The sequence below is a fragment of the Fundulus heteroclitus genome, chromosome 12 (assembly GCF_011125445.2).
Source record: "Fundulus heteroclitus isolate FHET01 chromosome 12, MU-UCD_Fhet_4.1, whole genome shotgun sequence".
Taxonomy (NCBI): Eukaryota; Metazoa; Chordata; class Actinopteri; order Cyprinodontiformes; family Fundulidae; genus Fundulus; species Fundulus heteroclitus.
Window position 1 is genome coordinate 19,447,794 of NC_046372.1, and position 15,344 is coordinate 19,463,137.

General features: G+C 37.2%; 2 protein-coding genes across 2 annotated transcripts in view; one reads left to right on the forward strand and one right to left on the reverse strand.

The window, feature by feature from the left end:
* Positions 1–8,585: 8,585 nt before the first annotated feature.
* LOC118564877 (nuclear factor 7, brain-like) lies at positions 8,586–10,500 on the reverse strand. The gene has a single exon (XM_036144210.1). It carries the CDS (start codon positions 10,498–10,500, stop codon positions 9,076–9,078), a length of 1,425 nt encoding a protein of 474 aa, XP_036000103.1. The 3' UTR covers positions 8,586–9,075.
* A 3,941-nt stretch (positions 10,501–14,441) lies between these two features.
* The window catches only part of LOC118564878, a 2,413-nt gene continuing 1,510 nt past the window's right edge, over positions 14,442–15,344 (forward strand). Inside the window, exons 1-2 of the mRNA XM_036144211.1 lie at positions 14,442–14,894; positions 15,264–15,344. The exon at positions 15,264–15,344 is cut by the window's right edge and continues 1,510 nt beyond it. Of these exons, the coding sequence (XP_036000104.1) occupies positions 14,562–14,894; positions 15,264–15,344 (414 nt within the window). The 5' untranslated portion in view covers positions 14,442–14,561. The remainder of the gene's footprint in view (positions 14,895–15,263) is intronic.

Here is a 15,344-nt window from a genome sequence, read left to right on the forward strand (position 1 = left end):
TGGTACATTTTCATCTATAAAGTTATTCTTGGATTGTTACCACTTTATTTATCCTCCTACATGTCACTCAGACAGTCCAGCTACAGACTTCACTCTCAGGACTTTATCAACTTCAGTGCTCCGTTAATACGATCAGAACCTGAGAACAAAATAATTTTCTTACTCTGTCCCATTAACTTGGATCTCTCTTTCGCCGGATCTGAAACTCTCAACATTGATTCCTCTGGAACAAATTAAACTTATAAGAAAATAGAGAAATCTTCCTATAAAACTGGCTCTTATTTTTAGGTCATAATTTATTTGCTTATTTGGTAACACTTTACCTGAAGAGGTAAGACTGACATTACACTGTTATAAGCATGAAGGAGCCATTATGAATGTTTATCACCGTTAATGTCATTCGGTAAATTATGGCACTTTTATTGCAAAGTTGACATTTTTTAAAATGTCATTGTTATAACAACTTGACATTAATAGAACCGAAAATTTCATTTGTCAGTATAATACCACTTAATGACATTTGTGATTAGTCCTACATATTCTATTTTACTTGAGGTAAGGAAAAATATTGACACAATTAAAATGGTGTCATGACAGCAAAAGTTAAGGCCAATCACACATGAAATTGTAATGTAATTTAAACACATATAGCTAAATAACTTTTTAATGGTTTATTATTAGACTTGTGACATATTTATGATGTCTTGTGATTTTTTGGTTAATGTCAAGTTGTTCTAACTTTTTATTAAGGTGTCATAATTTACCAGACCTAATGACAAACATTTATAAAGACTCCTTCATGTCTATGACAATGTAATGTCAGTGGTATGCACACGCCTTCAAGTAAAAAGTTACCGCTTTCTTAAACTAAATGAAACATAGTCAAATTCTGTGTTTTTTTATAAAAACAGGTTAGTCTTTTAAATTAAGTCTTCGATCTAAATGGGATAACCTGTATAAAGCATATAGAAGCAAATCTTTTTAATGTTTTTTCAGATGTTCATGCTTTTAAACAAAGTATTTTACCAGCATCAGCTGTCAGATTGAGCAGATATTTATATTCCTGTTCAGTCACTGATCAGTTTGTTCTGCATTCTTTATGCTGCAGTTGTCAGTTGTGGCTACAGATCTTCAACACGTGTCTCATAGGTTGACTTACAGACCGCTGCCATCATGAAGTGACGCCTCTGAACTGATTTTGTTCATCATCTGTGATGGTAGTCAAATATTAGCAGTCTTCCACTGCTGCATGTTTGTTACATTTTAACATCACATTATATCATCAAATTTAAAGTTTGGTCTAAAATCCACTGATGCTTCACAGGAACCGTCAACTGGCCTGGAGGTCCAACAATAACTGAACGCTCCAGGCTGCAGCAGAATCAGGAGACTGAGGAAGAGACTCAGCTGTCCTCCACAGAGAGCAGAGAAGAAAAAAAAAGAGACCTGCTTGGTTTTTGACTGGACTATAGTATCAAAAGCCAAAAATATTCACACGACTGCATTATTTTAAAGTATGTTACATAACATTGTTCATATTGGTCCAACAAACAATTTTGGTCTTTTTGTGTTAAAGTTATTAGTTGATCCTCCCTCAGATTATTGAAGAACATGTGGTGCACTAAATAATTTATGATAGAAATCTATCACAAAAAAGTTACTAAATATTTTTTCTACTAAATTTAAAGATAAAGAGAATTTATTGAGAAACAGGAACTAAAATAAAGCCCAGGACAATTTTTGTCTGTTTTTACTTCAACCATAACTTTAATTTTCTTTAATTTTAGTCACATATTGAACATCACATTACTGTGATGTTGTTTCTATGAATGCATCTGCCACCTCTCTGCAGATATTGGATGCTGTCTATCATGGAGCATTATGGTTCATAACAGGCTGTAAATAGATGTACTTTATATTCTCAGATCAACTGGCATCATTATCAAGCTTTAAACTCATATATTGGTACATTTTCATCTATAAAGTTATTCTTGGATTGTTACCACTTTATTTATCCTCCTACATGTCACTCAGACAGTCCAGCTACAGACTTCACTCTCAGGACTTTATCAACTTCAGTGCTCCGTTAATACGATCAGAACCTGAGAACAAAATAATTTTCTTACTCTGTCCCATTAACTTGGATCTCTCTTTCGCCGGATCTGAAACTCTCAACATTGATTCCTCTGGAACAAATTAAACTTATAAGAAAATAGAGAAATCTTCCTATAAAACTGGCTCTTATTTTTAGGTCATAATTTATTTGCTTATTTGGTAACACTTTACCTGAAGAGGTAAGACTGACATTACACTGTCATAAACATGAAGGTTGCAAAGATGTCATGATGTGGTATGATGCTCACAAATGAAATTTTAGATTCTGTTATTGTCAAGTTGTCATTACAATTTCATTTTAAACAATGTCAACTTTGCATTAAAGGTGTAATAATTTATCAGATGACACCTAATGATAAAAGTCATAAACATTCATAAAGACTCCTTCATATCTATGACAGTCAATGCCAGTTTTATGCACACACAGATAAAGTGTTACCAATTACTTAATCTGAATCAAATATTTTAATTATTCATATCCATACTGTGTGACTTTTGTGTTAGTTTTTGTTTTATCAAAACAGGTCTGTCTTGGAAATTCGATCTTGGATCTAAATGAGACAACCTGTATTAATAAAGGTTAAATAGCAGAGAAAAGCATATAAAGGCAAACCTCTTTAATGTATAAGTTTAAGTTTTATTAATGAGCTCTTCTAGATTCAATTCCAACTTCCCCTTGTCACATGTTGATGTGTGCCTGGGCATGGCACTTAACTCCAAGCTTCCTACCGAGCTGCGCAACTGTGGATGAATATCTGTGTCTGTTAGTGAGTGTGGTTGGATGAATGTGGCTCTAGTGTGCAGCGCTTTGAGTGGTTAGTATGACTGGAAAAGCTCTATAACGTTCTATCTGTTTACCATTTAAACTTGCTACTTTTCAATTCAAATTAAAACCTTTCTGACAAAAACTGATATTGAAAGAAAAACGTTTTAAACCTGAATCTTCTAAACTGACATGAACAGCAGAGTCTGTTGAGAACTCTACAGATAATCTGAATTACTTAGAATTTCTTCTGCATCTCTGGGTTGATCATTTCACTCAGTCTCAACTGATTGATAAAATAATTCATTTATATTTTAAACACAAAGAATTTTACCAGCATCAGCTGTCAGATTGAGCAGATATTTATATTCCTGTTCAGTCACTGATCAGTTTGTTCTGCATCCTTTATGCTGCAGTTGTCAGTTGTGGCTACAGATCTTCAACACGTGTCTCATAGGTTGACTTAAAGGCCGCTGCCGTCATGAAGTGACGCCTCTGAACTGATTTTGTTCATTATCTGTGATGGAAGTCAAATATCAGCAGGAGTCCTTCGCTGCTGCATGTTTGTTCAGCCTGTGTTACATTTTAACGTCACATTAGTTCATCAGATTTAATGTTTGGTATAAAATCCTCTGATCCTTCACAGGAACCATCAACTGGCCTGGAGGTCCAACTATAACTGAACGCTCCAGGCTGCAGCAGAATCAGGAGACTGAGGAAGAGACTCAGCTGTCCTCCACAGAGAGCAGAGAAGAAGAAAAAGAGAGAAGCAACAGGAGGTTCAAGCTAAATGATGAGTCCAATCTCCTCAGTCACCTCCAAGATCTGCAGGACAGTTTGCTTTTCTCTGTTGGTTCATGACTGGAACTGAAACCTTCTTAGTTGTGTTTTTATCACAGGAGAAATGTTACAATGAATGTTGATGGATTGTTTTTTGCTACAACTTTAAACTAGAGGAGTGTGCATTGGAACGATCTGTTTACTTCTTTCAACAGGAAGAGATCGGCTCGTCTTCAGGTTGTCCAAAACTCTGCTGCAAGGCGACTGACTGAAACAGAAGAACTCATTCAACCTGTTTTAACGTCATATCACTAGCTGCCAATCTGATCTAGATTTCATTTTAAAATCTCAGTCTTAACCTTCAGAGCTGTACATGGACAGACTCCTTCCTATGTTGCTGAATTTATTCAGACATATTCCTCCTCCTGTAGTCTGAGCTCATCTTATTAGAACCTTCTAGTGGATCCTGGACCTTCTTCAGGACCTGAGGAGACCAATCTCTCCAAGCTGTTGCTGCCAGACTTTTAGAAAAAACTGCTTCTATTTCTATGGAGTTGCTGCTGAAGGCATTTTTATTCCAAGAATCTTTTAGTTCAACTTGTTTTTATTGTGTTGTCTCTCATATATCGTAGATTGTCTCTGAGCACACATGGCAGCTCAGGTAACTTTCAAAAAGAGCGATTCTCTCAGCCATTTTGGATTGAATTGTTTCAACAGCCAAACTTACACAAAGTTTCAGCTGCTTCTTCTTAAAATATACCAAGTATTTCCGTGTTTATTCAGCAGAGATCTGACCCCCAGTAATGGCGTCTCAGCTCAGTTCAGCTATGTTAAAAACTACTTTCATCTTCCTCTTAGTGACGTGTTTCCAGTCAGACAGGTTTTTGTCTCACTCTACCAGATGAACTGTTTCCGTCCCTTTTAGTCTAGGATAATTACCTTGAAATGTCAGTGAAGCAAGTCCATAAACTTGTTGGACAACAGTTTTTAACTGCAGGTGTAAAGCCTGATTAAATGTTAGATGACTGTAAACGTGTTTATCTAAACTGACTGAATAATTCAACTCAACAAAACCCAGAACATTTTAAATGATTATTTTAGTCTGGTTTCATCTCTCTGATTCTCAGCATCCTTAAACAGTCCACAGTTTTGTTTTGTTTTTTCGTTTAATTCACCTCTGATGAAACCATGGGGTTGTCCATAATGAACCCTCGTTATCATTCAACTGTGATTCATGCCGGCTGTGTTTTACATCAAGAGAGCTCAGTGAAATATGTGATCAGTGAAGGATGTTTCATTTATTCTTTTGACATTTAATAATGACATTTATTGAAAAACCTGAATACTAACTTTTAATAATTTCCAAAACTGTAAATTAACTAAGAGACAGCGAAGCTTAAAGAACCTGTTATTTATGTTTAATATTTCATCTGAAGGTGTTCTGCAAATAAGACAAAAATTATCAGCATCAACTTTATTTTATAGTAAAACTCTCTCAATGTGACATCAGTTTTGTTTATTGCAGAGAAGCTTTGAGTCTACAGTATCAGTGACGTGTTCAATTTGCTGAGAAGTACCTCTGATGTGTCTCTTTGTCTCCAGCAGATGGCGGTGAGAACATCTTTCATGGCTGAAAGTTTTTTTCCTGCCTCCTCCATCAGAACAACCAGTGCATGGAAATAACTTCTCCAGTACTTAATGGTTTTAATCTGGGATCAATGAAATAGAAATATCAGAACACGCATATGAAGAAAGAAACCTAAAAACTGATTATTTTTCTTTAAATCCTTCAAATCTATTGGCAAACCTATCACTGAACTGAATGGTTAAAGTTTGTAATCTAAAAGGACAGCAGCATTTTCTGCCCTTTTACATTAACCTTTTAACAGCAGGATTCATCAATGTTTTTTATGTGTTTTATAGAACAAAGTCTTCCAAACTTTTCTCTAACTCTCAGGAAAAAATATCTCAGACCTAACTGTGGAGGAGTATAAGTACCTGGGAGTGTACTTTAACAATAAGCTGGACTGGACTAGAAACACCGAGGCGGTCTACAAAAAGGGCCAAAGCTGACTCTTCTTCCTGAGGAGGCTGAGGTCCTTTAACATCTGTGGGACGATGCTGAGGATGTTTTATGAGTCTGTTGTTGCCAGCTCGATCTTCCTTGCTGTCACATGCTGGGGCAGCTGGCTGAGGGTCGCTGACAACAACAGACTGAACAAACTGATCAGGAGGGCCGGTGATGTTGTGGGGGAGGAGCTGGACACTCTGACGTCTGTGGCAGAGAGGAGGATGCTGTCCAGGCTCCAGTCCATCTTAGACGATGTTTCACACCCTCTCCATGACACACTGGCCCAGCAGAGGAGCTCCTTCAGCAGAAGACTCCTCTTACCCAGATGCACCACAGAGCGACACAGGAAAACATTCCTGCCTGTGGTCATCAATCTTTACAACGCCTCCCACAGTTATTCTAACAACCCCCCACCCCCCTCTGTAATTGACACTTACTCAGTGTTTGCACTGTTCTTTCACAAGTCACTATCACTTTATTGGATCTATAATTATATATATATATATATATATATATATATATATATATATATATATATATATATATATATATATATATATATATATATATATATATATATTGCCTTATATGTATATATTTATGTTATTTTGTGTGGAATGTTGTAAATATATATATAAAAATGTTTGTATATCTGGAGCGTGTAACAAAAGTAATTTCCCCCTGGGATTATTAAAGTACGTCTGATTCTGATTCTGATTCATAAACAGAAAAAATATTACATCAGGAAATTACATAGGGAAAGAAAAACATTACATTCACCCAGGAATAAGGTAAGTAAATCCTTGACTAGACTTCTTAGGTTCACTGTAACAAGCTTCATTACCTAATATTCAAATCTTACATGTTCCTATTTATACATCAACAAACACAGAAAGCATAAAATCACAGTATGTGATTGTTTCTATTCATAGTAAGAAATAAACAAGGTAAATCCTTGGGGGATTCTTGATTTTTTTTTTTACAGATGTTTTCGGTCTCAGCAAACACAAATCACACACATAACAAAACAAAAAACCTGCCAGGTTAAACAGAAAGCGATTTAACATCAGCTCTTACACAACTGGAGATGTATAACTATTACATCAACTGGGATCAACGGCTTGTAACGCTATGAGAATCAGGCTTAGTTCTCTTAGTAGTCCATAAATGGCCGCCAAATCCTAATAAACTTGTTATGATTGTCTGACAGTTTATGGCGTTTCTCTTCAAGGTACAAGGAAGTTACCATATAGCCATTTATGGAAAGAGGTAGGTACTACAGATTTCCATTCTACTAAAATAATTATTTTTGCAACCGTCTTGCCAAACATGAGTTCTTGTTGAACACAGTAAGAGCAGGACAATGTCTGATTGGAACATCCAAGTATCACAGTTAAAGCGTCATGTATTATTGTCTTCTTATATATGGTACTGTACAATTGAAAAATGTCAGACAAAAAGTTTTAAGGAGTAGGTGAAAAAGGAATAAATGACCCAGTGTACCATCACATTTTGGGGAAACAGAGAGAAAAAAGGTTATTAAGCTTAATTTTAGAGTAATGCAATCAATGTATAACTTTAAACTGTATAAGCTGTAGTCTAGCATTAACTAATTTCAATTCAATTCAATTGAGCTTGTTTTGATCCCACCCTAAGCTTTCTCCCATAAAACATCTGAAATAGCAGCATTTGTATCTTTTATAAAGTCGTCTTTGATATAGGCTGAAGAAGTTGCTATAGAGAAAGTTTTGTTGTGCAAGATTTCCTCCACTATCTCATAAAACATGTTGTACAGGTAAACTTTCAAACTGGGTTAATAATTGACTTGCAGGTACCTGTAAAATGTTCTCGTGGGAGATTGAACCCTGTTTGCAACTGAGCAAATAATGCAAATTTATTATCAATACAAAGATCCTCTGTGTCAATTAAACCTTTGTATGACCACTGCAAAAGCACAGAATCTATCATGGTATAAATGCAAGATTTTTAAAACATAGGAGGGCCTAGTAGTCTCTTAATTTGTTTTAATTTTTTAATAGAGTTGCAGAAAATAGAATCATGCTCAAGCTTTCTAATTGCTATGTCAACTTCGGTAAATATTAATCTGGACAGAGATGCTCCAGTATGAGACATAAAACTCTGTGACTCAATTTCCGGCCAACAGGGCTTGCAGATGTCACTGTTTTTATTCCAAAATGTTCAAGCCCTAGCATCACAGGCCCAGTGGTAGTGCCTTAAGACAGGCGAGCCAAGTCCACCTTCTAATGTGAGCTTCTGCAGATGTAATTTAGAAATACGAGGGGACTTGCCAGACCAAATAAATGAAATAAGAAAACTGGATTTAAAAAGAGGAAATAAGAAATAAGGGGATATTTTGGAAGAGATAAAGGAACTATCTCTTCCAAAATATTGTAAGAATGGAAGTATAACCAAAGAGACCAGAACCTGGAGCATCTGGACCAGGTCGGGTTCTGGATCCAGTTTACTGTGAGGAACAACAGAACTGCTATCAGAAACAGTTCTCCATTAATCCACTCTCTGCTGGTGAATATGAACTGATTCTATAAATGTTTCAGGAGAAAAAAAACCTTTGTGATTTAAAGCTTTCTATCAGCATAAATAATAACTGGACTAATAGAACTGGCTGCTGGTTCTGACTGTGATTTGAAGTCCAGTGAACTACAGAGTTTTTCTTAAACGGTCAAAGTAAAATAAATAAATGTGTTGAAGAACTAAAAAACCTTTAAAAGTAACCAGCAAACGTGATTTTCAGCAGCAGTTTGAATGGAAATAACTTTTACATTGAGGAAAATAAAACAAATATTCAGTGAGCAGAAAACAACCAGAGAGAGAAACTTGGATGTAAATGTTTATTTTCAGAGGTTTCCTGCTAAACTGAATCATTACAATAGTTAAAAACAAGACTAACAAGATAATGCAGTTAAGAAAGCCGAGATCATTGTGTCATTTCTGAACTTGTGTTAAACATTTTTACAATAGAGAGTTAGAACCAAACTAAAAGAAATCATCCTTGTTCACACAACTTAGAATTTATGGAAATGTCCAATGCTGGTGAGAGAGAATACAAAAACCCACCAAATAAAAAAAAAGTTTGAGGAATATTTTAAACATGGTCTCCACAAAATAACAGACTTTGAAAATGATAAAGACGTTTTGATTTTCATTTAATTTTTTAGTTATCCATTTCTGTTGTTGGTTTCAGATTAAAAATTTAAAACCTTAAAATTATTAAATATGTCAATAAAATATTTTAAAATAAAGTCTGAAAGAAAATAGAAACACTGATCGAAATATTAGATATTTCACAGAACTCAAAAACAAAAGTTTAAACAGAAATCTCAGTTTGACAGATTTTGACTTCAGAAGTTTTGGCATCAGCAGCTTCTCCAACAAATAAGTAAGGGAAGAGTTTCTCAGTGAAAGTGTCTCTGTGAGTGTAGATGTGAGACATGTCTTCAGGGTCGTAGAAGGACACCTCCCCCCTGTCATAGTCCAGCTGGACTCTGATCTTCTGGAGATTCTTCTTCATGGTGAGAGTTTGACCATCACCATTAGTGTATTTTCCATCACCATGCCATAAACACCAGATTCCATATTCTGGTGAAGCAAATGTCTCTCCCTTCCTCTCAACTGACTCTTTAACATAACCAGTGATCCAGTCAGGATGGTCTCCCACCTCCACCTCCCAGCTGTGTTTCCCTGAGCTGAAGCCCTCAGAACCAAAAACATTCCTATACATGGTGTTTCTCTCTGGATTATCAGGAAGCTGCTGCTCTGTGTCTCCACGTCTCACACTGGTCAGATCATCAGACAGGTAGAGAAATCCATTTGCAGTGTTTGGGTCCAGAATGACAGGACTGAAGTGGACCTTGTCCTTCATCTTCTCCCAGACTCTGAAGGACAGGTTGCCCAGGTGTTTGGCCACATCTATCAGAGCTCCTGAGACCAGCTGTGGATCTGACAGTGACCTCTGACCTCTGGCTCTGCTCTGAGTGGCTTTATAACTGCTGAGGAACGACACGTTGTCTTTCTGCAGGTCTTCTTCAACAGCAGAGATGCTGTCTGACAGAGAGGAGATCTGCTCCTGGATCCTCTTCATCTCTCTGCTGATAGTCTTCCCCTTCTGCTCCTCTTCCTCCCTCAGAGCTGCCAGTCTGGACTCCTCTTCCTCTCTCAGGAACTGGTGGAGCTTGTTGAACTCTGCTCTGATCTGTCTCTCTGTGGACAACAGCTGCTTCTTGGAGTGTTGAATCACATCCTCGTATGTTTTCTCCACCTGTTTGTGTTTGTTCCTCTTGTCCTGCAGAGACTTTAAGTCAGATCTCAGCTGCTCCTTCAGCTCACTGACTGCTTGTTCTATAGGAACCACTTTGTGACTCTGGTGGAGAGAAAACTCACAGACAGGACACACAGCTCTCTGCTCGTCTTTACAGAACAGTTTAGGGTCTTCTTGGTGTTTGCTGCAGACCACCATCACCTGCTTTGCTCCTTTTTCTGCCTCAGATGATCCAGATTTCTGTCTTCCAGTAAAAGAGTCAGCCAGGTCCTTCAGAGTGAAGTTTACTAAAAGATTATCCTTGGAAGATTTTCTTTTACAGATAGGACAGTTCTTGTTTTCAGCTTGTTCCCAGAATTTCTGCAGGCAGCTTGAACAGAAGCTGTGGTTGCAGCTCAGAGACACAGGATCTCTGAAAGTCTCTGAACACACATGGCAGCTCAGGAAACTTTCCAGCAGAGCTTTCTCAGCCATTCTGGATAGAATTATTTCAACAGCCAAACTCACCAAAAGTTTCAGCTGCTTCTTCTTAAAATCTTCCAAATATTTCCGTGTTTATTCAGCAGAGATCTGACACCCAGTAATGGCGTCTCAGCTCAGTTCAATAACGTCTGAAAAAACTTTCTGGCCGTTTCTCAATTCACGAGAACGCGAGTCCGGACTCGCGTTCTCGTCAAGTCTGTTCTCGGTAAGAACACAGGAAGATCGGACTTGACGAGAACGCGAGCACGCAGCACGTATTGTTTTTTTTTTTTTTTTTTTTTTTTTTTTTTTTTTTTTTTTTTACGCAGCACGTATTGTGCATTGGAACAGAAGTATACTCGTGACGTCATCACACCCACAGCGCTTGAGCATTCCTTTAACGTTCAAAACTATTTATACACTACACCATCATATCTTATTGAAAACGTTTTTTATTTAAATTAATTTCTAAAAAGTATAAAAAATATCTAAAATAATTACAGAACTGTGGGTATAAAACCAGCAATAGCGGGAATTTCTTTGGGAGTTGTAATTGTTGTAGTTGTAGAGGCGATTGAATCTTCTTTTAAAAAAATAAGCACTTTGTAGAAGCAAAATGAGCAATACGAGCAATATTGCTGTTGCTCTGGTCGTTGGTCAGCTTTACCAGCAGGCTGAAGAGGAGGTGATGCAGTTGAGGAGGAAAATCCGAGCAAGGAGAAAATTGATGCAGCAGAGGAGGCTCAGAAGGCAGGCTTTGCTCACCCATCTATTGCCAACTGGTAGGCATTTTAAGATTGACAGCCTATTTCCTACTTTTATCTTAAAAAAAAAAAAAAAAAAAAAAAAAAAAAAAAACATTGATGATGATATTAAAAACGTGATCAGGTTGAGATTGTGACTATTTTTCCTATATTAATAAAAATCAAGACCCAGTTTTAACATTAATAACAGTAGGGTTAAGCTACTTTATTGCACCTCCTGACCTTCACAGCATTGATCATTAAGGAAGGAAAAAAAAAACATTTTTATGTCTGTCCACCTTTACAGTGATTAATCTATAAATTATGTGCAGTTAGTTCAGCCCATTTTTTCAGTGAAATGGTAAAAATACCAGAGAAGGGAAGCCATTTGTTACATTTACTATACTTGACTCGTTTTACAACACTATACATTTTATCTTTTCTTTCTTGAGAACTATAATAATCTGCATGTTAAACAGGTATAGTTTTATGCATAGAAAACGTGACAAAAAACAATTAACATTTGGCATTTTTTATTTACAGGAAGAAACAGAAACAAAATATGTGAGGATAAACACCTCTGTGCCGATCCTCCAAATATTTTTTTAATGAAGGGGACCTGAAACCAGCCTTCAGGCTAAGAAGGGCCACCATCGTCCTCCTCCTTCAGCTACTATCCATCCAGAAGGTCCATGGATGGCCACAGGAGATAGAGGTGCTGGTGACCCTCTGCTGGCTGGTCTGTGGTGCATCCTATAGGGAAACATCTTGCCAGTAAGATCTCTTACCTTCTTGTCCTTAAATAGAGCCAGCAATGACACACAATTGATACATAGATTATATCAATTGGATAGAAGATTAAGACAGATCAGCATATTACCTAAATTACAAGTTAATTTTATATTTGGTACAGGTCAAGTGGAGGCACGCTACAACAGACACCACGCCAAGGCTGATTAACATCATTGAGCGTGCCTTTGGTGATCTGAAGACACGGTGGCGTTCCATCTTCTTCAGGGCGTTGGAGGTCTGCCTGACGTTTGCCCCAAAAGTAATCGCTGCCTGCTGCATCCTCCACAATATTAGTATAGCAGCAGGTGACCAGCTGGACATGGAGGACGAGGAGGTTGATCCAGAGGAGGATGAGGAGGTTGACCCAGAAGACAGGGAGCTGCTCCAGCTGGCTGCATGTTTAAGTGAACATGAGTACACCTGACCTAACGTAGATCAGTTCTAGTCATGTTCACATGCTGCTTCATTTCATTTTTAACCACCTGGAAAAATACATAAAATAATGCGTAAATTAATTTCCATTCCAACTATTTTTAATTGTAAGTTTATAGGCATTGTCTGTTTGTATAAGATCTTAATGAGTTATTTTGTTGTTTTAAACCATGTTAGTAACTGTTAATAATTTGTTGAATATATTACACCTTCATTCTGTTCCAAAGATAAAACATTTGTATAAAATAAATTTCTGTTTTTTCATATACTATTATTACTATTATTTTCTTTCCCTCTTTCTCCTCTCAATTATTCGTGTCCTGACTCAGAAGAAACTCACTTAGATAGGAAAAACATTCATAGAATGTATTTATTTATTTATTTTATATGCAGCTGCCGTCCTAGGGAGACATTTACAATTTATTCCAGCAAGTATTGAGTTAATAAAGCAACACACGTCAGTCAGATAAACACAAAACAAATAAATTATAACCAGCGGTACTATGCACACTACTTTTTTTTAATTACGCACCAACTCTGTAAACAGGCCACATAGGGAAGCTTAAAAGCAGGGGCGGATCTAGGATTCTAGGAGATCAGGGGCTTAGCCCTGAGGGTGCAGATGCTGATTACTTTGTTCCGTCTTTTTTTTTTTTGCTGCCTCGCAAACAAAACTACAAATTTGTTTGTACTTCAACTCACCACAGCAGAGAGGCACGGAGAACCGTCTTATCCAATCCAATCCACTTTATTTATATAGCACATTTAAAACAGAAACATGTTCATCAAAGTGCTGCACATTTAAAATACATAATAAAAAATAAATAAATAAAATTATAAAATAGACAAAAAAAATATAAGAGAACAATAAAATAATACAATAAATCCAATCCAATAAAATAAAATAAAATAGGACAATCAGCTAAAACAGTAAAAGACACATAGGACCATACAAGTCACGCAGTGTTAAAGCCAGAGAATAAAAGTGGGCCTTCAGACGAGACTTAAAACACTCCACAGTGGGGGCTGTTCAAACACAGAGGGGCAGAGTGTTCCAGAGTCTGGGACAAACAACAGAGAATGCCCTGTCCCCCCTGGTTTTAAGTCTCATCTTAGGAACCATGAGCTTGGACTGGCCCCCAGACCTCAGAGCATGAACATTAACATATGCCCCACCGTCCACTGAAAGAAAGAAATACAAAACAAAAAGTTATTGACACTGATAATAAAAGGATGTAAAATAAAGTACAATAATAAAAGGCATCCTGCAGTTTGCAGTAGCAATCTGCAGTCTGCAGATGACCCAATGTCTTTACTGCAGGATGGCAGCTGACCTATATTTAAAATCATACAACAGTTTACAGTATACAACAAATTACAGAGTAATTTGATTGAACAAGAGACATTCCAACGAGTACTATTGCTCCGAGCTGACTTGGACCTCGGATATGACACCACGTTCTCACTTTGAGAGTTTTATTCAACTTTCCATCGTCTGACTTGGATACTTTTCAACATCCTCGGACGTCCGAGTCGGATGGATAAACGAATGGAGCATTTACCGATAACTGCTCTGGGACAGTTCACAGGCGTTCTAAGGACCGTTAATTACCGTTAATCCATCTGTTTTAACTTCCAAAACCAACATTTCATCAGACTCAGAGCAGGACAAAGGAAGGAGGGAGGCCTGGATACCAGACATCAGATCAGGTGCTGATGTGTAGATGTAAATGGTACAAAGCAGCGCTGGTGTGTGGAGACACATTGTTCTGAAAATGTTGACATGTTGCCTAGCAACAGCCTTGTTTCCTTCCACCTGATGAACTGTTTGTGTTGGCGGAGCCAAAAAATATTTAAATAAACAAACAAATCAATTTTTTTTGTTCTGTTAACTAATAAAATCTGTTTGTAGAACTGTTGTATAAAAGCTTCTTATCTTTACCGGTGAGATAGTCAACAGGTGTGCGCAATGGGTCTTTTGCAGACACGTGACTTCGACACTAGGAGGCGCCATTTTGGGGGGTAACCTGCCTAATCGCAACGAAGTTCATTTGAGTTCAAGGATTGACAGTAAAGCCGCGACGTCAGCTAAATAACTTCAGCAATATGGACATCCACAATAAAAACGAAAAGAAGCCTTACAGAGATAAACTCAATAAGGACGCCAGAGACCGGTATTTAGCTAAGCTAACCTCAATTAGCAATATAGATCCATATGAGCTAGCAGCTAAAGCATGGACAGCCGATCCCTCGCTATTTCCACCAACTACAAATATGGACATCATTTTTTATCTTGTTAATGGTGTTAGTGCATATACACTTGAAGAATTCCGAAACTACAAATCTCTGGAAGCTCATGGACTGTTTACTAACGGTTGGGTGCAAGATTTATACTCATTTCAACCAGAAGGATGCACTAATACTGTGGTCACCGCAAAGGTAAGATGTTAGTCAAACTTGTACAAGTCTTCACTTCACAGCTTTATCTAAGTGTAAATTATGGTGCATTCGAACCTATCAAGCGGCAAAAAGTTTCCAAAATGATTAAACTCAAAGTACATAAAACTCTTTTACATGGTAAATAAATTTATTCTTGTGACCCCTGGAATATTAAGGTTCATAGGAAATATATAGGTGTGTTTTTTTTTTTTTGGTTTTGGTAAAAAAAAATGGGGACAACTGGGACAAAGTTTGTAAAAAACATCAGGTCACCCTATCTAAGTGAGTAACACGGTACTTTAGTTTTATGCAAAAATTCAAGCAATATTCTAAGTACTTTGCACTTTCTTTTTGTATGTTTTATTGTAGGTGATGCACTCCCAACGCCTGCGAGAAGCGCCACTCAATCCCTGGGCCATCATCGAGTCATCTGGGGCTATATCCTCTGCT

Excerpts from the sequence above, each read along its gene's own strand:
- LOC118564877 (XM_036144210.1), bottom strand. The coding sequence starts at position 10,500 with ATGGCTGAGAAAGCTCTGCTGGAAAGTTTCCTGAGCTGCCATGTGTGT.